At 29.2% G+C, this 22,897-nt stretch overlaps 4 protein-coding genes and 1 long non-coding RNA gene across 5 annotated transcripts; 2 read left to right on the forward strand and 3 right to left on the reverse strand.

Moving 5' to 3' along the window:
• Positions 1 to 298: 298 nt before the first annotated feature.
• On the reverse strand, positions 299 to 4,907 carry LOC130671759 (SET and MYND domain-containing protein 4-like). The gene is made up of 5 exons (XM_057475831.1): positions 4,701 to 4,907; positions 3,201 to 4,235; positions 2,865 to 3,133; positions 910 to 1,215; positions 299 to 682 (listed from the first exon to the last, which is right to left on the reverse strand). The coding sequence occupies exons 2-5, from the start codon at positions 4,231 to 4,233 to the stop codon at positions 434 to 436; spliced, it is 1,857 nt and encodes a 618-aa protein (XP_057331814.1). The 5' UTR covers positions 4,234 to 4,235; positions 4,701 to 4,907; the 3' UTR covers positions 299 to 433.
• Positions 4,908 to 5,426: 519 nt separating this feature from the next.
• On the reverse strand, positions 5,427 to 10,448 carry LOC130671667 (SET and MYND domain-containing protein DDB_G0284059-like). Its single transcript, XM_057475715.1, has 5 exons — positions 9,842 to 10,448; positions 7,822 to 8,853; positions 7,486 to 7,754; positions 6,463 to 6,768; positions 5,427 to 6,291 (listed from the first exon to the last, which is right to left on the reverse strand). The coding sequence occupies exons 2-5, from the start codon at positions 8,849 to 8,851 to the stop codon at positions 6,043 to 6,045; spliced, it is 1,854 nt and encodes a 617-aa protein (XP_057331698.1). The 5' UTR covers positions 8,852 to 8,853; positions 9,842 to 10,448; the 3' UTR covers positions 5,427 to 6,042.
• A 3,880-nt stretch (positions 10,449 to 14,328) lies between these two features.
• On the forward strand, positions 14,329 to 17,833 carry LOC130671668 (odorant receptor 22c-like). Its single transcript, XM_057475716.1, has 8 exons — positions 14,329 to 14,771; positions 15,114 to 15,310; positions 15,791 to 16,010; positions 16,076 to 16,188; positions 16,266 to 16,365; positions 16,434 to 16,544; positions 16,624 to 16,779; positions 17,682 to 17,833. Exons 1-8 carry the CDS (start codon positions 14,469 to 14,471, stop codon positions 17,730 to 17,732), a joined length of 1,251 nt encoding a protein of 416 aa, XP_057331699.1. The 5' UTR covers positions 14,329 to 14,468; the 3' UTR covers positions 17,733 to 17,833.
• On the reverse strand, positions 14,608 to 18,152 carry LOC130671670 (uncharacterized). Its single transcript, XR_008990553.1, has 4 exons — positions 17,939 to 18,152; positions 15,701 to 16,124; positions 14,841 to 15,040; positions 14,608 to 14,724 (listed from the first exon to the last, which is right to left on the reverse strand). It is a non-coding gene; the product is annotated as an uncharacterized LOC130671670 (long non-coding RNA).
• Positions 18,153 to 18,371: 219 nt separating this feature from the next.
• On the forward strand, positions 18,372 to 22,378 carry LOC130671669 (odorant receptor 67c-like). The gene is made up of 8 exons (XM_057475717.1): positions 18,372 to 18,805; positions 19,984 to 20,180; positions 20,251 to 20,470; positions 20,536 to 20,645; positions 21,524 to 21,623; positions 21,702 to 21,812; positions 21,894 to 22,049; positions 22,121 to 22,378. Exons 1-8 carry the CDS (start codon positions 18,506 to 18,508, stop codon positions 22,169 to 22,171), a joined length of 1,245 nt encoding a protein of 414 aa, XP_057331700.1. The 5' UTR covers positions 18,372 to 18,505; the 3' UTR covers positions 22,172 to 22,378.
• The last annotated feature ends 519 nt before the right edge of the window (positions 22,379 to 22,897 follow it).

Genomic DNA, 22,897 nt, shown 5'->3' on the forward strand with positions numbered 1-22,897 from the left:
AAAAAAATAAAACATGACGTACTTTAAGAAAATCACGGTTTTTTTCAAAAAAACTGAAAATTTCATAGAGTTTATCATCATAAAATTTTTTTGTATTTTTTTTTTTAAAGTACATTCAATGACAAAAATTTTGAAAAAAAAAACGTCCCGATTAGTCAATTCTTGAAGAAGTTATAGCTATTTGATAAAATAAAAGCCTTATTTTTGAAAAACTCATAACTTTTTTTGGGTTGGGTAAAAAAATTTGAAAATTTTCTGAAAAATGATTTTAATCGGGTATAAAAGGAAAAAAAATTTTCAACCAAATCGAAAAGGGTCGGGGTCAAGAGTGGTCGATTTGCCGTGGAATGCCCCATATATTATAATAATGGTCGTTAAAATTATAAAATTAATTTTTTTTTAATCCAAAGAAAATGTTGAAAAAAAATTATCATTAGTATCCAGATAACCACGTGTAAATATTATATAATAAATTTTGTGCATGTTCTATTTCAGCACAATAATCAACATAATTGCCATAAGTATTGAGCAATTCCACTAATCCGGATATTGTTTTTAAAATATCGTGTGGAGATTTGTCTCGAGTTGATACTTGATATGATTTAACTATTGGTGGATATTTGTCATATTTCTTCATATTTTCGGGTAATTTACTCATATTTTTTCTCGCCACGGGCTGAGTCTATAAGATAACAAAGCAATTAATAACTTTTTTATAATGTATTGGATACATTTTATGCGACAAGCGTTATCTAGCGAATGCAAAAGTCATTATAGTTCCTCGTTTAAGGAGCTTCAAAACTATTGATAAAAAGTTGCCCATGTTTTTAAGCTTGAAGACGATAAAGGTTTAGGATTTGTTCGTAACGACAGTTATTCAATTTACAATAAAAAGGAAAAAAAAATTACCAAACAAGACGGTGGACGATACTGTGGGTTCCAATTATTATTACAAGGGACGCATTCACACCAAAAATGATTTTTTTCCATCAAAATCTCTCGTCTTTGAGAAGTTGGTTCATCTCGATAATACGGTCCGTAGCTGATACAAATCTGTTCACCTTTTTTTATCGGTTGAACTGCAATAACTGCATTAATGTTTCCGGAAGCATAGTGATAAACATTGCAATTACAGCTGTGGCTAGATAAACTTAAAAGCGGCAATAAAACGCTGCCGACACTTACTATATTTCTTTTATTATCATTTGGCATTATCTAAAACAATTTTAAAAAAGCATTGTAAATAATGCAGTTCAAAGTATTTGCGATGAAATTAATCTTTCTAATTTTTATTTTCTCTCTAAAACTGAATTAGCAAAATTCACTAGCAAATAGTGAATATTCACAAATTCAGTTTTAGAAAGTGTCATTATTCGTCAGAATCCAAAACAAATCTTTTAGTTATACATTAGCTCGAATCAATAAGCTTTTTTAACTTCCCGCTAAGAAAATTGTAAATTTTCAAAAAAGGGAAGTTATTGGTTTCGGTCCGATTTTCGAAAATCGAGTTTTCATCAGATGTCGACGTTTTGAGGTCCTAGGAAACTATTCTGACTATTCCCGGGTGGACGTCCGTGTGTGTGTGTGTGTGTGTGTGTGTGTGTGTGTGTGAACTTTTTTTTGTCCGACGATATCTTTGGAACGGATGAACCGATTTGAACGTACTTGGTGGCGATCGAAAGAGCTCACCAAAACTTAGCCTTGATTAGATTTTGGGGTAAATCGGTCATGTAGTTTACCAGTTATACAAAGAATAAGAATTAAAAATTTTTTTTTTTTTTAGTTTTTTATTGATTTCTTAGAAACGACTTGAACGATCGACTTCAAAATCTAATCAGCTCTAGAACTCAATAAAACACGTCGATTGCCGCCTCAACCATCAAAATCGGTTTATTCGTTCGTGAGATATCGTGGGCAAAAGAAATGCCAAAAAACGGTTTTTTGCGAATATCTTTGAAACGACTAAACCAAACAATTTCAAAATTTGATCAGCTCTAGAACTCAATAAAACACGTCGATTGCCGCCTCAAACATCGAAATCGGTCGATTCGTTCGTGAGATATCGTGGGAGAAAGAAATGCTAAAAACGGTTTTTTTCGAAAAGAATGGGATACAATAGTATTTTCGAGCTCGAAGAGCTATGTACTCATAACTGTTATGTACTCATAACAATGTTTTCGAGCTCAAAGAGTTCGAAAACATCGGGAAGTTTTGGGGCTGGCCCGCAGGGTCAACCGACGCCCAGATTTTTTTAATTGATACACTGTCAAAAATCGGAAGTGAATACGGATTTTATTTCAATCCGAATTCACTCCGGTCCGGAGTTTTAATACTTAAATAAATTTATATTTAATAGAAACAGTTGTTAATTAGAAACATAATTATTTCAATAAATAATTGATTCAGATATTAATAATTAAACTTAAAATATTATGTTTTTAATTTATAAAATGCTTTAGTAACTCACTAAATTATAATTTAATATATACAATACATAGTGAAAATATTAAATTATTGAATAGTTATAGCGACATAGTATTCATGGGAATATTTTATATTTCGGTACAATAATATATAAAATGTTATTTCGTGGTATGGTCAATGTGAGTCATATGACAGTTTGTGACTCGATATAATTATATTTGTGAACGTTTTCATTATCAGCTGCTTATAATTTTTAAAAATCATTTCAAGTGAATATATTGAAAGGAAGCTCGTCATTATTTCTGCACTCAATGTAAATGTCAAAATATCAAAGGCCTAAGCTCAATATGTATTACTAACTTTTTTTATAATTAATATTTTCTCAATGCAAATTTTTTAGTGTATTGTTACATGATAAATGAAAAAAAACTAATAATTACCACAATGGCATTAGTTGTAGCAATTTCCATGTGTTGAAACAGTAATTTTCCGATGAAAATTCCAAAATTGATGTTTTCTAACTCACTGATCTCGACAATTTTTTTATTGAATATATCAGTTGTTGCAGCCAAAATAAAAAGTATCTTGATAGCTTTAGAAGTATACAATATTAATTTCGATACTTCTAAATTTATTCGTAATAATGCGTATACACTTGCATATTTGGTATCATCAAACACTCCCTGAGTGAAACATTTTTTAATTGAATCTATAAAAATCATTAAAAAATATGAAAGGAATTAAATCATTTCGTAAAGATAAAACAAAAATTTTACCGTCAATTTGATCAATTTCTTGAACTTTATTGAATAATGCTTCTACTGTTCCGAATTCTTTAATAGCTTTTACAAGTATTCGCAGACTCATAAGACTTATTTCGATCATCTCTTCATCAATAGCTACAAGTGCATTGATAACAGGACACTCGATATCGTGATGCTCCTGCCAGGCGTCATCGCGGCATTTTTCGTTACAGTAAACGACATTGGCGCATTGACTGCAAGGAACGCAACTCCAAGTAAATTTTAAACAATTCCAGCAGTATGTGTGCCAGTATTTATTCATTAGTACCGCTGAATAAGCCTTGTGTGTCATAATAGCTTCACCTGCTTTAATATTTTTTGTAGCTACAATATGTCGACCAAATTTCTCAGACTGCTGGATGTCAATAGTGCTTGAAGCTCTCAATATTTTAGGATTATCATTGGTCATTTTAGGCAAAAATAAACTATCATCCCATTTTTTAACAGGTTCTTTGAAAGATTTCATCTTCAGTTTATCTAAGCTGTTTTTCACTTTTTTTTTATTATCCTCATCCATTTTTTCTACCCAAATGTTTGCTTGGGTAATGGAGTCATCAACTTCAGAACTCATTTTTGGATTGAGAGCTAGCAAATTTTTTGCTTTGCGAGCATATAACTTAGCTTTTAAATTATCTGGATACCCGATTTCAAATGCTCTCTCAATATCCTTCAAAGAATCTTCATACATACACCCATTTGTTAGTGCTGCCGAGCGATTTGCAAATCCACGCGCTAACAATTCTGAACCTGGTAGTGCATAGGCTATCGCCTCACTATAAATTTCTATCAGTTCATTCAAAGGTGCGATTGATACCACCTTATTTCCTAAATCTATTTTTTGCGTTGCAATCTCCTTATTTTTTGACTCATGTTTAATAGGAATCTCTCCTCCTTTTTTTATTATTTTTAGAATAACGTCTTCAATAAGATTCTCATCGTATCTGACATCTTTAGGTTCTCTGAAATTGAATGATTCTATTTCGCGAGCTAGTTTTTTTCCATCCATAGCTGTAATTCAGACAAAACAATGAGTCATTAAAATATAAACAATACACCCAAGCCTTCGACCAACTGCAGTATATGGTATATTGAGAAGTAAATAATTAAATAATTTAACTGTTGAGTTTCGTGTTGTAAATTTTTAAAACAACAGCGATACGAACATTTTCAAATTGTCATAAATTTTATTTTAATACTCGCGAAAAATATGATAAATGTTATCTTTTACGGATAGAACATATCAGCTTTGACTATGTAACTGAGAATACTGTATATACTTTAGACGCTAGAAGTATGTGATGTTAAAAAATTTAAAATTTAATTTATATTATTTTTTTACTTTGATTTTTTCTGCTCATTATATATATAGTCATTGGGAATGAGCCTTTTTTTTATATATTTAGTGAAAAAAAAAAAAAAATATTTTTTGCCATTATATCATAAAATAAAAAATTTATAGATTAATAATATTACCTTTTTAAAAGCTGGATAATAAATATAGCTTCGATAAAAGTTAAATCTTCAGTCTGACTTAAAGAATATTTCAGAATTATTTACTTATTGCGTATTTTGCAGGCTTATGTTTAAACGTTTCGGTCTGCCATCGAGAGTCGAATGTCGAATGTTCTTTTATGAGTTTATGACCAAGGCGAGAACTTTACAACAATAAGCTAAGCACTGTTATTGCGTCGCGTTTCGCATGAAATAAAAATAAAAATATCTCGAGGGGGGAGTATAATATACGCACGTATGGGATACCGAACACAATCGGTTTGGTGTTCCCCTGTTTTTTTTTTTAATTTATAAATCCTTGAGGCATTACTTGTTATACGCGTTTAAATTTTTTATATCACTGTAGTTATCTTTTATGACATTTAAAATTTTTTTGTGATCTCTCAAGCGGCACGAAAAAAATTCTTGACTTTTTGTTAAATTTAAGGCGACAATTTGTCATCATGTAACCAACTGTTAACTTAAATTTAACAAAAAGTCTATTTTTTTTGTGTCACTTGGGCTCAGTCTAATTTTTAAAAAAGGTTTTTATCTGATGTTAGCATTTTGACGTCTTTGTATGTTTAAAATGATGTCCTAGTGTGCGTGCAATGCATATATGAGTGGGTCCGTAATATTCGATATTTTTTGAATAAATTATCATTCATTTTTTATTGAAAAAATTAATGAAATTTTACAACTGATAAATTTAAGTGACCAACCTAACGGACCCAAATTACGGTAAACCCACCGTAAATTACGGTAATCCACCGTAAAATACCGATTTACCGTAAATTACGGTGGTTTTATCGTAAATTACGGTGGTTTTATCGTAAATTACGGTGGATATACCGTAAAATACGGAAATACGGTAATCCACCGTAAATTACGGTAATTCGGTAATCCACCCGAATTTTTTACGGTAGATTTATCGTATTCGACGGTAAATTTACGATGTACTCGCCGTAATTTACGGTAATCCACCGTAAAGTACCGATTTACCGTAATTTACGGTGGGTTTACCGTAATTTACGGTAAATCAACTCGAATTTCACGGCAAATTTACGGTAAATCAGGTCTGCTAAGGCATCAATTACATTTTGTAGATGTATCAACTTAAACAATCATCATGACAGTATAAAAATAATGTTATAATTATATAAAAGTAATAATTTAGTTTTTTTTTTCAAAACTATATGATTTTTTATTTGGTTCTTTTATTATTTTTTACTGTTCATAAGAAAGTAGTAATTTCTACCATACCATAGTTTAAAATTATAAAATTTTTTTTTTTTTAAATATAAAGGAAATGTTAAAAAAATGATCAGTATCCAGCAATCCACATGTAAATATTAAGTAATAAATTTTTTGCATGTTCTACTTCGGCACAGTAATTAACATATTTGTCATAAGTATTGAGCAATTCGAATAACCCCGATATTGTTTTTAAAATATCACGTGGAGATTTGTCACGAGTTGATATTTGATATGATTGAACTATCGGTGGATATTCGTTGTATTTCTTCATATTTTGAAGTAATTTATTCATATTTTTTATCGCCACTGGCTGCGCCTATAAAATAAAACATCAATTAATAACTTTTCTACTGCATTGAATACATTTTATGCGACAAAATCATTGATAAAAAGTTCCCCGTGTTGTTAAGCTTAAAGACGATAAAGGTTTAAGATTTGCTCGTGGAGTCAGTTATTTAATTAACAATAAAAAAGAAAAAAAAATTACCAGACAAGACGGTGGACGATACTGTGGGTTCCAATTATTACTACAAGGAATGCATTCACACCAAAAATGATTTTTTTCCATCAAAATCTGTCGTCTTTGAGAAGTTGGTGCATCTCGATAATACGATCCGTAGCTGATACAAATCTGTTCACCTTTTTTTATCGGTTGCAGTGCAATAACTGCATTAATGTTTCCGGAAGCATACTGATAAACATTGCAATCACAGCTGTGGCTGCATAAACTTAAAAGTGGCAATAAAACGCTGCCGACTTTTACCGTGTTTCCTTTGTTGTCATTCGGCATTATCTAAAACAATTTTTAAAGAGCATTATACATAATGTATTTCAAGATATATGCGATGAAATGAATCTATCTAATTTTTATTGGTCTAATTATTTAATAGAATTAAAAAAAAATATTTTAGTTATACCCGGGTCAAAAATAAAACTTGATTCAGGCTCGCTTCACCTTATTTTCTGTTGAAGTTGTCGATTTGCCGACGATTTTTCGATAAGATCTCAACTTTTTTTGAACTTTTTTTATCTTAATTTCAACTTATTTGTATTTTTTTATCTTAGTTTGAACTTATTCGTCTTTGTTTCGAGCGTGATAGTCATTCACCTTACTTTTGACTTGCTGAATCAAGTCGAAAAAAAGTTATTTATTTGCCTTACTTTCGCCTTAATATATAAAAATTATTTCACCTTAGTTTTGACTTTTTCGCCTTATATTTTAAGCCGAATAAATCAAAACCAAGTCAATTTTGATTTGACTTCAAGTTTTTCGTCTTAAATCGTGACTAAGTAAACCAGTTAAGTCTAAACCAAGGCGAAAACTCAATGGATTTCATATCTCCGTAAAAAAAGTCTAGTTTGTCTTATAAAAAACAGCTCCAAATTTCGACTAGGTAAACCAAGTCTAAATCAAGTTTTATTTTTGACTTGGGACACATTACCCAAAATCAATAAGTCTTTTGTTAATTGATTTTGTTACATGATAAATGAAAAAATAATTAATAATCACCGCAATGGAATTAGTTGTAGCAATTTCCATATGTTGAAACAGTAATTTTCCGATAAAATTTCCAAAATTAATATTTCTTAACTCGCTGATTTCGACAATTTTTTTATTGAATATATCAGTTGTTGCAGCCAAAATAAAAAGTATCTTGATAGCTTTACGAGTATAAAATATTGATTTCCATACTTCAAACTTTATTCGTAATAATGCGTATACACTTGCATATTTGGTATCATCAAACACTCCCTGAGTGAAACATTTTGTAATTGAATCTATAAAAATCATTAAAAAATATATAAGGAATTAAATTATTTCATAAAGATAAAACAAAAATTTTACCGTCAATTTGATCAATTTCTTGGACTTTATTGGATAATGCTTCTACTGTTCTGAATTCTTTAATAGCTTTTACAAGTATTCGCAGACTCATAAGACTCATTTCGATCATCTCTTTATCAATAGCTACAAGTGCATTGATAACAGGACATTCGATATCGTGATGCTCCTGCCAGGCGTCATCGCGGCATTTTTCGTTACAGTAAACGACATTGGCGCATTGACTGCAAGGAACGCAACTCCAAGTAAATTTTAAACAATTCCAGCAGTATGTGTGCCAATATTTATTCATTAGTACCGCTGAGTAAGCCTTGTGTGTCATAATAGCTTTACCTGCTTTAATATTTTTTGTAGCTACAATATGTCGACCAACTTTCTCAGACTGCCGGATGTCAATAGCGCTTGAAGCTCTCAATATTTTAGGATTATCATTGGTCATTTTTGGCAAAAATAAACTATCATCCCATTTTTTAACAGGTTCTTTAAAAGATTTCATCTTCAGTTGATCTAAGCTGTTTTCCACTTTTTTTTTATTATCCTCATCCATTTTTTCTACCCAAATCTTTGCTTGGGTAATGGAGTCATTAACTTCAGGACACATTTTTGGATTAAGAGCTAGCAAATTTTTTGCTTTGCGAGCATATAACTTAGCTTTTAAACTGTCTGGATACCCGATTTCTAACGCTCTTTCTATATCTTTCAAAGAATCTTCATACATTCCAAAATTTGCTAGTACTGCTGAGCGATTCGCGAATCCACGTGCTAGTAATTCTGAATCTGGCAGTGCATAGGCTATTGCTCCGCTATAAATTTCTATCAATTCATTCAAAGGTGCGATTGATACCACCTTATTTCCTAAATCTATTTTTTGCGATGCGATTTCCTTATTTTTTGATTCATGTTTAATAGAAATCTCTCCTTCTTTTATTGTTTCTTGAATAGCGTCTTCAATTAAATTCTCATAGTAACTGTCATCTGTAGATTCTCTGAAAATAAATGATTCAATTTTCCGAGCTAGTTTTTCTCCGTCCATAGCTGTAATTCAGACAAAATAATGAGTCGTTAAAATATATATAACACACCCAAGCCTACGGCCAGCTTCAGTACATGGTATATTGATAAATGAATAATTAAATAATTTAAGGGCATTCTCAGACAGTGCCCCCCACTTTTTAAAAATATGCAATAACTTTCAACTGTCATAACCGTATTAAAATTTTAATAATTAATTAAAAAAAAATTAAAACGTTAATTGAAAACAGGACAACTTAGTCGTAATTTTGTTGACATGTAGAATTTAAATAAATTACTTACAATTGATATCAATTGGGAGTTTAACGAAATTTGTTGAATAAATTTTAGCCAACAAAATTTAAAAATTCGAATTATAAAATTGACATGACGATTTTACTGAAATTTATTTAACGAATTTTGTTTAACTCCTAATTGATATCAAGTGTAATTAATTTTTCTTTAAATCTATATACCGGCGAAATTACTTGTATGTTGTCCTTTTTTCAATTAATTAATGCTTTAATTTTTTTTGAATTAATTGATAAAAATTGGATACGCTTATGACAGTTGGAAGTAATTGACAATTTTTAAAAAGTGGAGGGCGCACTGTCTGAGAATAGACTTAACTATTGAGTTTTGTATTGTAAATTTTCAAAAGCTTTTGATGTTCTAGAACATCGTTACGAATATTTTCAAATTGTCATAAATTTTATTTTAATACTCGCGTAAGAATGTGATGAATGTTATCTTATACGGATAGAAAATATCAGCTTTGACTTATATGTATATATTTTAGACGCTAGAAGTATATGACATTAAAAAAATTAATTTAATTAAAATTTAATTTATATTAAAAATTTTATTTTATTTTTTTAATTAGATTTTTTCTGCTCACTATATATATAGTCATTGGGAACGATCGTTTTTTTTAAATTGAGTGAAAAAAAAAAAAAAAATTTTTTTTGCCATTATATCATAAAATAAAAAATTTGTAGATTAATAATATTACCTTTTTGAAAGCTGAATACTAAATATAGCTTTGATAAAAATTAAATCTTCAATCTGATTTCAATAATGTTATAGAATTATTCATTTCTTGCGTATGTTGCTGGCTTATGTTTAAACGCTTTGGTCTGTTATCGAGAGTCGAATGTCAAATGTTCTTTTATAACCAAGGCGAGAACTTTACAACAATAAGCTAAGCACTGTCATTGCGTCGCGTTTCGCATGAAAAAAAAAAACAAAAATATCTGGAGTGGGGAGTATTATATACGTACGTATGGGATACCGAACACAATCGGTATGGTGTTCCCCTGTTTTTAATTTTTAAATCCTTAAGGTATTACTTACAATACGCGTTTAAAGTCAAGATTAGAAGTTGAACATTAGCGCGAAAGAGCACGAACACAAATAATAAAATCAAAAGTAGTAAATTTCACGTATTGTTCACATCTGATGTCATTGATTATAATTGTTCTACCCTGGACACAATATTATGATTGAATTATAATAGTGGTTAAAATTAAATTTTATCTCATATATCTTATGGTGTTTTCGGACCCCCTGCCCGGCGCACTGGGGCGTCCGCCATTTACCCGGGAAAATTAAAATTCATAATTAAATTATTTAAAAAAAAGTTAATTATCAATGACCGTGAAGTTAGCCGACACCCGCCATTTTAAAAATGGAAAAGCTTATAACTTTAGAAAAAAAAAAAATTTTCAAATTTAAAAAAAATGCTCGTGTAGAATTTTCAATTTTCTAGACGAGTATTTTTATAAAAAGATCAAAAAATAAATACTCGAGGTACAATTTGAAATGAAATTTTAAGATTACTTATTTTGTATTCAAAAAGTTTTACAAACCTCATCACTTTTTGATTTTTATATATAATTTTTCAAAATCTAGACGAGTATTTTTTTTAATCTTCACTTTTCCGATTTTTTAGTCTGGAAATTAACCGTTTTCGAATAAAACGTCTTGTAATTTAAAAGAAAACAAAAATTTTGAAATTTCGAAAAAATACTCGTGTAGAGTTTTCAATTTTCTAAACGAGTATTTTTTTTAAACGATCAAAAATATTCGAATTGTTATTTTAAATAAAAATTCATAAATATATAATTAATCAAAAGCTAATTTGTTTTTAAAATTAATAGTCGAAGGCTCCCGTATTTATGACTACGAGAGTGTACTTACGACAGAATTAAAAAGCTTTGACGCTGTTGACAAATTTTGAAATTTCAGATAATATTATATATATATATATATATATATATATATATTAGGGTAATTCATTTCCGCAAAAGTTTTTTTTTTTTAAGTGCTCAAGCAAAATCTCAAATCTCTGGGTCTATATTTTCTATGGGATTTCTATGGGATTTCTCTGGAATTTCCAGAGAATTTAACTTGCGATAATTCTATTTTTTTTTTTAAACTCCGAGTGCTGGGTCTCTATTTTCTATGGGATTTCTATGGGATTTCTCTGGAATTTCCAGAGAATTTAACTTGCGATAATTCTATTTATTTTTTTAAACTCCGAGTGCTGGGTCTATATTTTCTATGGGATTTCTATGGGATTTCTCTGGAATTTCCAGAGAATTTAACTTGCGATAATTCTATTTTTTTTTTTAAACTCCGAGTGCTGGGTCTCTATTTTCTATGGGATTTCTATGGGATTTCTCTGGAATTTCCAGAGAATTTAACTTGCGATAATTCTATTTATTTTTTTAAACTCCGAGTGCTGGGTCTATATTTTCTATGGGATTTCTATGGGATTTCTCTGGAATTTCCAGGGAATTTAACTTGCGATAATTCTATTTTTGTTTTTAAACTCCGAGTGCTGGGTCTATATTTTCTATAGGATTTCTATGGGATTTCTCTGGAATTTCCAGAGAATTTAACTTGCGATAATTCTATTTTTTTTTTTAAACTCCGAGTGCTGGGTCTATATTTTCTATGGGATTTCTATGGGATTTCTCTGGAATTTCCAGAGAATTTAACTTGCGATAATTCTATTTTTGTTTTTAAACTCCGAGTGCTGGGTCTCTATTTTCTATGGGATTTCTATGGGATTTCTCTGGAATTCCCAGAGAATTTAACTTGCGATAATTCTATTTTTTTTTAAACTCCGAGTGCTGGGTCTATATTTTCTAAGGGATGTCTCTGGGATTTCCATAGAATTTGACTATGGGATTTCTATGGGATTTCCAGAGAATTTAACTTGCGATAATTCTATTTTTTTTTTTAAACTCCGAGTGCTGGGTCTATATTTTCTATGGGATTTCTATGGGATTTCTCCGGAATTTCCAGATAATTTAACTTGCGATAATTCTTTTTTTTTTTTTTATACTCCGAGTGCTGGGTCTATATTTTCTATGGGATTTCTATGGGATTTCTATAGAATTTGACTATGGGATTTCTTTGGGATTTCCAGAGAATTTAACATGCGATTTCTGAGACTCTTTCAATCGAAAGTAACAGATAATACCGGAGGAAAAAAAATATTAGAGTCCTTGATTGAGCAATCTTCATCAAAAAAAAAATTTCTCACCAAATATGAGCTCTTAATTCCAATGCTAAGTACTTGCCATTAGATTTTAAAGATTTCCCATTCAATATACACGTAAATTAAATTACTTTTCTTTTAACTTTTTAATACTCAGCTGCGTTTTATGATATCAAGGCGGTTTTGGTCGCAAATCGTAGGGCATTTGGTGTTCTTCAAAAGTGCCCATAGTTACTTAGCTGTAATTCCAGCTGTTTCACTTGTGTCCGTTGCGGAACTCATTTTTCCTATGAAATTGACCTTTATTGGCTTGCAGAACATAAACCAATGAAAGTACATCAAAAATGTTGATAGAAATTTTATAGGAAATTTTATTCCCTTCGAAAAAAGTCCTACGAGTCAAGTCGCTAAAGTCCGAGTTATAATCATTTTAATAATTTGAAAAATATAATATAAAAAAAAAATTATAATTGATATTTTTATTAATTAATTTTTATTTAAAATAACAATTCGAGTACTTTGGATCGTTTAAAAAAAATACTCGTTTAGAAAATTGAAAACTCTATACGAGTATTTTTTCGAAATTTCAAAATTTTTGTTTTCTTTTAAATTACAAGACGTTTTATTCGAAAACGGTTAATTTCCAGATTAAAAAATTGGAAAAGTGAAAAATAAAAAAAATACTCGTCTAGATTTCGAAAAATTTTATATAAAAATCAAAAAGTAATGAGGTTTGTAAAACCTTTTGAATACAAAATAAGTAATCTTAAAATTTAATTTCAAATTGTACCTCGAGTATTTATTTTTTGATCTTTTTATAAAAATACTCGTCTAGAAAATTGAAAATTCTACACGAGCATTTTTTTTAAATTTGAAAATTTTTTTTTTTTCTAAAGTTATAAGCTTTTTCATTTTTAAAATGGCGGGTGTCGGCTAACTTCACGGTCATTAATTATCAATAAAAAAAAATGTATGAATTATCAAGTGTGCTAATTGGGGCACTGTCTGAGAATAGCATTAATAAATATATAAATGAAAATCAATTTTATCATACCATCTGTTTGCAGTGAATGTGCGTGTGTTAATTGTGTGTGCATGTAGCATAATAAAATTGATTTTTATTAATATTTCTTATTAATTAACAATTGCCATTTTTCTTTATTTATATTGATACTAGTTATAAAGATTATCCATAATCATACATTAAGATTCGCTTACTCGACTTTCACTTTAATCGAAACATTTGATAATTCACGCATTGGTTTTTATTGGTAATTAACTTTCTTTTCTAATAATTTAATTATGAATTTTAATTTTCCCGGGTACACAGGGGCGCCTCAGTTCGGGGGTCCGAACACACCACTACTATAATTTTTTAGAACATATATAAAACTGTCAATTTAAATTTAAAAACTTCAGTGATAAAGGTTTTAAATAATTAATTTGAAACGATTATTAAAATAATTATAATTTTAAAAAATGTTTAACTTATTTTCAAATAGGTGTGAATGTAGCAGACCTTACACACTTCGTAACTTTTAAATAAATAAATTAATTAATTAAAACGATGAAATTAAAAAAAATGCGCGTACTGATTTTTTATTCATCTCAATACGCATTTTTTTATTTTTATTCTACTTACATTTTATTTATTCATTTAAAAATTTAAAAACCCGCCTCTTGTCAGTTACATTGACACTCATATTTTCAAAGTATATTGCACTAGTAAGCTCACTTTGTTCATGAAGAGATTCGAAGATTATTTGAATAAAATAAATTTAATACCTTGCAGTGTATATTCATTCTATTTGAGAAAGACTACATAGTATGTAAGACGGGTAATCTTAGTACTTGCTACTGTAATTTATCAAGTCTGCGCAGGCTTTCGAAATGATAGGGGCTTATACCCTTACACTTGTAACGCCCACAATGAACCGATACTCGCAGACCATAATAATAATTGCATATAATTTTCATTGTATGAAACGGAAAAGCGTTTTAAGAGACGGAAAAATATCTTTCTATTCCATTATCGATATTAATAGACTGAACCAAAGGGGTCTAAAAAAGCTTTCTTTTATAAGATAACATTTTAGATACATTGTAACATTACTGAAATAAATTTAAAGAAATGTCCGAAACAAAAATGAGCAGAATAGAAACAATAAATTCTGTGCCATTTGAAGAATTTTTTAATGCAGAAATTCGAATGTTGCGATACATGGGATTGTCATGGTTTAATTCCGTATTTTCAAATGATGAAAATAGACGGGAAAAATGGTGGGAAAAAATTACCCCACTTTTTGGGATTTTAATACTGAGTTTGATGCTCTATTTTTTAACAGTTGCGCTCATAAATATTATAACTATTGATATTACTCTTGCGCCTGAAATGTTCACGGCATTACTTTCAAGTTCACTTTGTTGCTTTAAGGTAAGATACATTTAAAAAAAATAAGAAAGTCGGTGAAATAAAGAAAGATTGATTTTAGACACGAGTTACCTGTTTTGAAAACTATAGAATTTCGATAGGGCAATTTATAGAATACGCGAAAACATCTTACATATTTATATCATACTTGAAGATACTTTAATTATAAGTGTTGCAATAACAATATTTTTTATATTCTTAATACATCAAAATAAAGTAGAAAGTATCCAGAAAAAGGTTTCGTGTCCTAAACCGGTGCTTCAACTCTATACCTGTAACATTTCCAAAAATTTATTTAATTTTTTAAAAATTATAACATACATCTTGAATTTTGTTGTATTATAGGCTATAAGATGCTGGACGCATAGAAAAGAACTTTTTGATTTTATTAGACAACTCAAAGTTCTTTGGGATACTGCTGCTTCGAATAAATTTATAACAGAAAATATATTTGATAGTGTGGTCTACGCTAAATCATTAAGGAATCAGTTAGCAGTTGGGTTATTCTTATTGGTCGTTACTTACGGGTTTTCACCATACGTGTAATGTTATTTTTTATTTAATAATAATTAGATCGACGTGAGTTTATTTTCCCTATTTCAATATTTAAAAAAATAATTTGGTCTTTTTAAAACTATGACCTATAAGCTTTGCGTCGATCTAAATTATTTTTTTTTGGGTCAGTTGCAGGGGTGTGCGAATCCAATATTACTATTTGATTCAAAATTTAAATCGATTAATTTGAAAAATTCCAATTATTTGTAAACTTTGAAAATTTTTTTTCAGGTTTCAAATTATTTGTAAATTTCCAAATTATCCAAAGGCGAATTCGAATGTATTTGGTTCGAACACTGAACATAAAATTTTTGTCTAACTTGCGATAAGCTGTGAAAAAATTGTATCAAAAATTTACGAATAGATCAAAAACTCACAGATAATTTGAATTTTCGGATTAGTTCCAATTATTCGTACGCCCCAAGTAAATTCATTTAATTTTTCTTATAATATTTATTTTTTTATAGGATACTCTGCAGTCATTTTTTGTCTCATAGAGATGAATATTTTTTTAATTTTTCTATAATTGTATATCCGATAAGTTATCCATTTGAGGTAAATACTTTCCCCCGATACTTTATATGTCTTTTTTTCGAGCAAACAGTGATACTATTATGCTACATCTATTGGCTTTGTGGAGATGTTATGTTCATACAATTAACAACCCACGTTGGCATTCACAGTACGGTAATTAAATTTACCACCGACAGTATTTACTTTTCATACACTTTTTCATATCAATGTTAATATAGATCTTAGTCAATAGACTGCATAATCTCGATAGAGTTGCAATCAGTGATCCTAAAAATAAAAATATATATCATGAATTATCAGACATTGTAGCGAGTCATTACCAACAGTTCATGTAGGTAACAAATATTTTTATATTAAAAAAATAATTTATATGAAATTTATTAGAAGACATAATATTGATTTTATTAGATATTGCCATTGGCTTCGAAAATTTTTCAGTCCGATTGTACTTTTCGTAACTTTAATTAACGGAGCTAATCTTTGTTTCTCTCTGTTTCGAGTAGACGAAGTAAGTTTGATTGATTAATTTCTAAAAGTTAAATATTATATTTGTTAGTAAAAAAAAAGTATTGACAGGAAATTAATGATCGTAATTGGAGCGGTCTTATAGTGAATGTAGTGCATTTACTCGCTGTTTTTGGCCAAACAATTTTGTACTGTATGCATGCTGAGATTCTAAGCGCAAAAGTATTGATTTTTATATATAATTTAATAAATATGTATTTTATGTCATTAGACATTTATTTACTTAATTAAATATTATTAGCTTGAAGAAATTAATTATGCTGCTTATTTTTGTGATTGGACTAATTCAGATGAAAAATTTAGAGCAATGGTACTGATGATTATGAAACGAGCTCAAAAAGAGTTTAAATTTACAGTTTATGGAATAATAACGTTTAATCTTAATCAGTTTACAAAGGTACATTTTTTCAATCTGTTGTATATGAATATATATGAATGTATACACGGAAAAAAAATAGGTGCTGCAACAGGACGCAGTCCTGTGGGAGCAACCGGATTTTTCCTGTGGAATAAATAGGATAAGGAACAAGTTTCATGTACTAGTTTTTTTGTCCGTATAATGAAATTTCCAAATTTGAAAAAAATTCAAAATTTGGAAAAAATAAAAATTTGTTTTCGAAGTTGATTTTTTTTTTAAATTGAAATTTTTTTCAAATTTTGAAATTTCATTATACGGACAAAAAAATTAGTACATGAAACTTGGTCCTTATCCTATTATTCCACAGGACAAATCCTGTTGCTCTCACAGGATTTATCCTGTTGCTGTCCCATAAAAATCCTGTTGCTGCTACAGGACTGCGCCCTGTTGCAGCACCTATTTTTTTTTCGTGTATAAACCCGGAAAAAATAATTTAGATCTACTACGATCTAATTTATTCCCTTTTGGATCAATATAGCTTGGAAGAAGTTGACATCCCGCGTAAAAAATATATATGTGAAAATTATATGCCACATATACGGTAGAGGTACCACTTTTGGCCAGTTTTGGACACTTCAAAAATTAAAATTAAACAATTTATAAATTAACCATTGACATAATTAATTATTTAAATGTGTTCAGAGATACTTTTATTACACTATTATAAATGAAGTTTTTTTTTTTACTGTTCCATTACTTAAAATAAAGTCTTAAATGTCCAAAAATGGAGCAGAGGCCCTAAATGGTATTTGTACCCTTCAGAGATTTTTCGAACATATATATTTTCGTGAGAGATGTATGTGGACCTAAACTTTTTTTCCAACTATAAAAAATTGATCTAAGTAGATCTTAATTATGTTTTCCCTGTTTTTTTTTTTTAGATTGTAAACGCAGCTATGAGTTACTTTACACTATTGAGAAGTTTTGGATAACTTATAATTTTGAAAAAATTATTACTAAACATAAATAAATAATTAGTTATATGACAAGGATAAACAACTTGTACAATCATGTGTATTAATATTCAGTTTTTTAAATATATCCATAAATATGTTTACGTAACATCATCTTTAAGATTTATCGAACCACTTTTAACAAATCGAAGATAATTAATTAAATAGATATTTAGTTAACCAACTATTATATTGTACGCTGAGCGAAAATTATTTTTATTGTAATTTATTTTCTTGATTTGAAAAACCGCGGACTCAAGAGTTATTACAGTGCATACATAACACGTGATTATGAAAACTATTTTTTAAAAAATAGTAGAATTGAAAAAAAAGCAATACTGGTAACATAGTGTTTGAAAAATTATTCAAAGCTTAGGACTGACTCTCTTAACTAAAAATTTATTAATGTACGTTTAATAGATGTGTTATCTATGACCGTCCTCTTTACTCTGAGTCAATCGGATCGATTAAATCTGCGACAGATGTTCATAAGTTGATAAGGGTAATTATCTTTACGTCGAAAACGTATCGCTCGTTATCCTATATACTGCGGTCAATTGCATATAATTTAAAATTTAAACGGTAGTGAAGGGGTTCTAGAAACTAGAGAACAAAATTTACTTTGTCTATTGCACATCATTCACTTGACTGATCGTCAAAGATCACACAAGAAATTTTATTCCTTATTTCATTTTATAATTCTTTACTTTAAATTACGTCACAATGAATGAAAAATAAGATAATAATTGAGTATGACTGAAAGAAAAATGGATGAAGGAAAGATTACAGATTCTATGGCTTTTGAGGATTTTTTAAAAGGAGACGTTTTGGTTTTACGATGTATGGGATTGTCATATTTTAATAGGGTATTTTCTCATAATAAGGAAACTGAAAAATGGTGGGAAAAAATAATTCCATTATGTGGTATTTTGACGATGTGTTTATTAATATCTCTTGAAATAATAAAAGTGCTACGAGTAATAGTTGTTGATATTACTCTTGCAACTGAAATATTGACCGCGATGCTTTCGGGTATGTTATGTACATTTAAGGTAAGATTAATTAAGAAAAACAGTATAAATTAAAGGAACTAATATTATTTTTTTAATTCAATATTATGCATAATTTTTATAGACTACTGAAAACCATAAAAAAATTTTGTTTCGTCTTTTACAGGGTGAATCCAAAATACTTTTTCAGCTGGCATAGTCAAATAAACAAACAATTCTGAACAACTTGGTCTTCTCGAATTTTTTTTTTGAACTTCTTACTGAGAAATTTGAAAATTTTCAAGAAGATAGAAGTTGTTGATTTCACTCTCATTTTTGAAAATCGATTTTTGATTAGATGTCGATGTTTGATGATTTTTTTAAGCTTTGCGAGCTTAAAGATAGCGAAAAGTGTTTGTGTTTTTGCTCTAGACAACGATAGTAAATTTTAAATTTCACTTTCCATTTGTTCACAATTTAATATGAAGATACTAGTAGTTCGATTGACATGAAACCACAGTATAAAATATCAGTCTAATTACTCATTTTTTGTTGATTAACTTCAATATTCAATAACTCAGAAAATATTGAAAATTTTTCTAAATTTCAAAGGAAAAAGTTGTTCAGAATTTTTGTATCTGACTATACTTGTTGTAAAAGTGCTTTTGGATGACCCTATATGTCTGATGATTAATTACTAATTTTTTGGTCTTTTCTATTTTCTAAAATTATCTATTATTCAAATCTTATAGGTATCGAGCTTACAATGGTCTACTCTCTTAAAATGAATCAGTGAAAAGTGCTGCAAATCAGTGAATATTCACTGCATAAACAGTCCCAAGTATACCACTTATTTAATCAGTTCCAAGTATACCACTGATTGAATAAGTGGTATACTTGGGACTGTTTATGCAGTGAATATTCACTGATTTGCAGCACTTTTCACTGATTCATTTTAAAAGAGTAAGTGGTTTGAATCAAAATTTTTCTATGTCAATGGGTTTTCACCGCAACTTCATATTTCCTACGAATTGTACATAGAAAATACGCAATCGCGTTATTAAGCCATTGAAATAGTTAAATTTTTTAGAGTACATTGGCACTAACTATGGATTAATAAATTACTGATCCATATGAATGGTGCCAGGAGTGATATTGATATTTTATAATCATTAATTATTTTTTATAAGGGGCCTCAGCTATGTTTCTTTACTAATGATAGTAATTATTGATTGTAACAGGCAATAAGATGTTGGACACATCGAAAAGAACTATTTGATTTTTTACGACAGCTTAAAACATTATGGGAATCAGCGGATTCAAATAAATATATCACAGAAGACGTATTAAATATAGTACTCTATGCCAGATCATTTAGAAATTATTTGGCAGCTGTAGTGATTTCATTAGCTGTCAGTTGGGGTTTTCCAGCCTACATGTAAAATTATTTTTCCACGACTAAGAGAAAAAAAACCCATTTGTAAAATTTTAATAATGAATTTTCGTAGGGTACTTGGTAATCATTTAATATTCCACAGAGATGAATATTTTTTCAATTTATCTATGATAATGTATCCAGTCGCGTATCCATTTACGATAAATTCATACTCAATATACTTTTCGTGTCTACTATTTGAGCAAATAGCTGAATTATTGGCTATTGTTTTCTGGTTGTGCGGAGACGCACTTTTCATTCAGTTAACGACACACGTTGGCGCTCAATGCACGGTAATTATTTAAATTTTATTACAGTGGAAATTAGGTGATGTAATTAAATATTTTCCATTCACAAGATATTAGTTAATAGGCTGCGAGGTATTAATAAGGATGGAAATGGTTCCAATAATCAAGAAAACCATCGACAGTTAGCAGATATTATTTCGATTCATCATAAATTATATTTGTATGTAGTAGGTATACAAAAATGAAAAAAAATGAAAACGTAAAAATTTCAATAAAGATTAAGTAAAAAATATTTTGAATACAGATTAACAAAATTGATCCCGAGTCAAAAAACAAATTCTAGTTTACTCCTTAAAAGCCTCAATTTCTTTGATGTTTTATTTGCCGCCCAGTAAGTGACTCTGTTTTAATACTCAAAATCCTCAATGAGAAATATGAGGTCTGAATGCGAATAATTTATCGATTTCAAATTATAAGTAAGACCTCAAAATTCTCATCGAATGAAAAGTTATACTTAGGACTTTTAAAAATTTTCGATAGAAAAGGGAGAGTAGAGAATACGTCGAATGAGACTTTTGAGGTTCAAATGGGGATAAAATTATTCCTTTCTGTTTTGAGTATTTTGAGGCTCTAATCCAGATTGTGTTATTCCAGTTTAGTCCTCAAAGTGGTAAAATGGGTCGTAACTACTACTTTGAGGACTAAACTAGGATAACTTTCTATACTGTTGTCAATCTTAAAATACTAAATTGATCCTAAAAAACCTCAATGAAAACTTTGAGACTTAAATCCGACTTTGATTTTTGACTCGGGATTCCATTTAATTCCTTACTCAGTAGACTTCAATAGTTTCATAGTAGTATGGGATCTATTCTCATACTATTATGGAAATGGTTTCCGTAATGGTATAGGCATTATACCTATACTATTATGGGAACCATTTCCATATATTATGGAAACCATCCCTATAATAGTATGGGTACAATTCCAATACCATTATGGGAACTATTCCCATAATGCATAGCAAAAGTTGCCATAATTTTCTTTCCGTGTACTCAGTAAATTTATTATAAAAAAATAATTGTTAATTATTTTTAGACACTACTGTTGGCTACAAAGATTTTTCAACCCCATAGTACTTTTTGTCACCCTAATTAACGGAGCTAATCTTTGTTTTTCTCTATATCGAGTTGATGGGGTGAGATGAACAATTAGTGTAAAAAATTTCTTTCTAGTTTAGCTTTTATAGTATTTTTATAAATAAATTTACCAACAGGAAATAAACGAACGCAATTGGAGTAATCTTCTGATAAATGTACTCCACTTAGTTGCGGTTCTTGGACAAACATTTTTGTACTGTAAACACGCTGATGTTTTAACCCAAAAAGTACTAATAAATTACATTTGAATTTAACGACCACTGAGAAGAAATATCATATATTTTTATTCAGTAAATATTTTTCCTTAGCTTGACGAAATTAGTTACGCAGTTTATTATTGCGATTGGACACATTGTGATAAGAAATTTAAGACTATGATGCTGATGATAATAAGACGAGCTCAAAAAGGATATCGCTTTACAATTTATGGAATTATAACGCTCGATCTAATGGAATTTACAAAGGTCGGTATTAAATTTGTCTTGAATAAATACAAATTTCTCAAATTTTATTAATCTTTTCTTCGTTCTAATAGATTGTTAATGCTGCAATGAGTTATTTTGCTCTATTACGAAGTTTTGGATAGTTTTGTCTTCAGAATAATTATTGTTTTTTAGTTTGAAACTAGTTCTAAAACTGATAGAATAAAATGTTATTTACTAAGTAAATATTACTTGTTTAGACTGCACTCTCTGAAAATAAATCAATGAAAAGTACAGCATCTCAGTGAATATAACTGCGAACTGCTCCCAAATATATCACTAATTGAATCAGTGATATACTTGGTACTGTTTGTGCAATACGTGAATATTCACTGATATGCAGTACTTTTCACTGATTCATTTTAAGAGAGTACATCTTCATTTTACATTATTTTTCAAATAAATTCAAAAGTTTAAAATTATCACTAAACACTTAGAATTTTCTTATTTCCTTCGATTTGGTAAATTCGGAGGGCTATAAACAGTAGAGTACACCCCTGGGGAAATGCAGTGAGTCCTATACAATGGAACTGCATATACTTTAATGCATAATCCTCCAAAAATATTTTTGAAAAAAATCTGAACCTTGACATTCAATTTGACTCCGAAGCATTCATATTTTCCTTTTCATTTGGAAGATTTAAAAAAACTTTCTTAGTTTTTACGAAAAAATAATCAGATGCAATTCTCGACAAAGTCTTACATCTGCACAGTAAAAAAATATTTTGAAATATCAATCTGTACATATATTAAGTCAAAATTGGATTGGGTTCCACTTTAATTACTCGAATATTCATAAATAATTTCTATCTTTAAAAATTTGATAGAAA

Source organism: Microplitis mediator, chromosome 7 (assembly GCF_029852145.1).
Source record: "Microplitis mediator isolate UGA2020A chromosome 7, iyMicMedi2.1, whole genome shotgun sequence".
Lineage (NCBI taxonomy): Eukaryota > Metazoa > Arthropoda > Insecta > Hymenoptera > Braconidae > Microplitis > Microplitis mediator.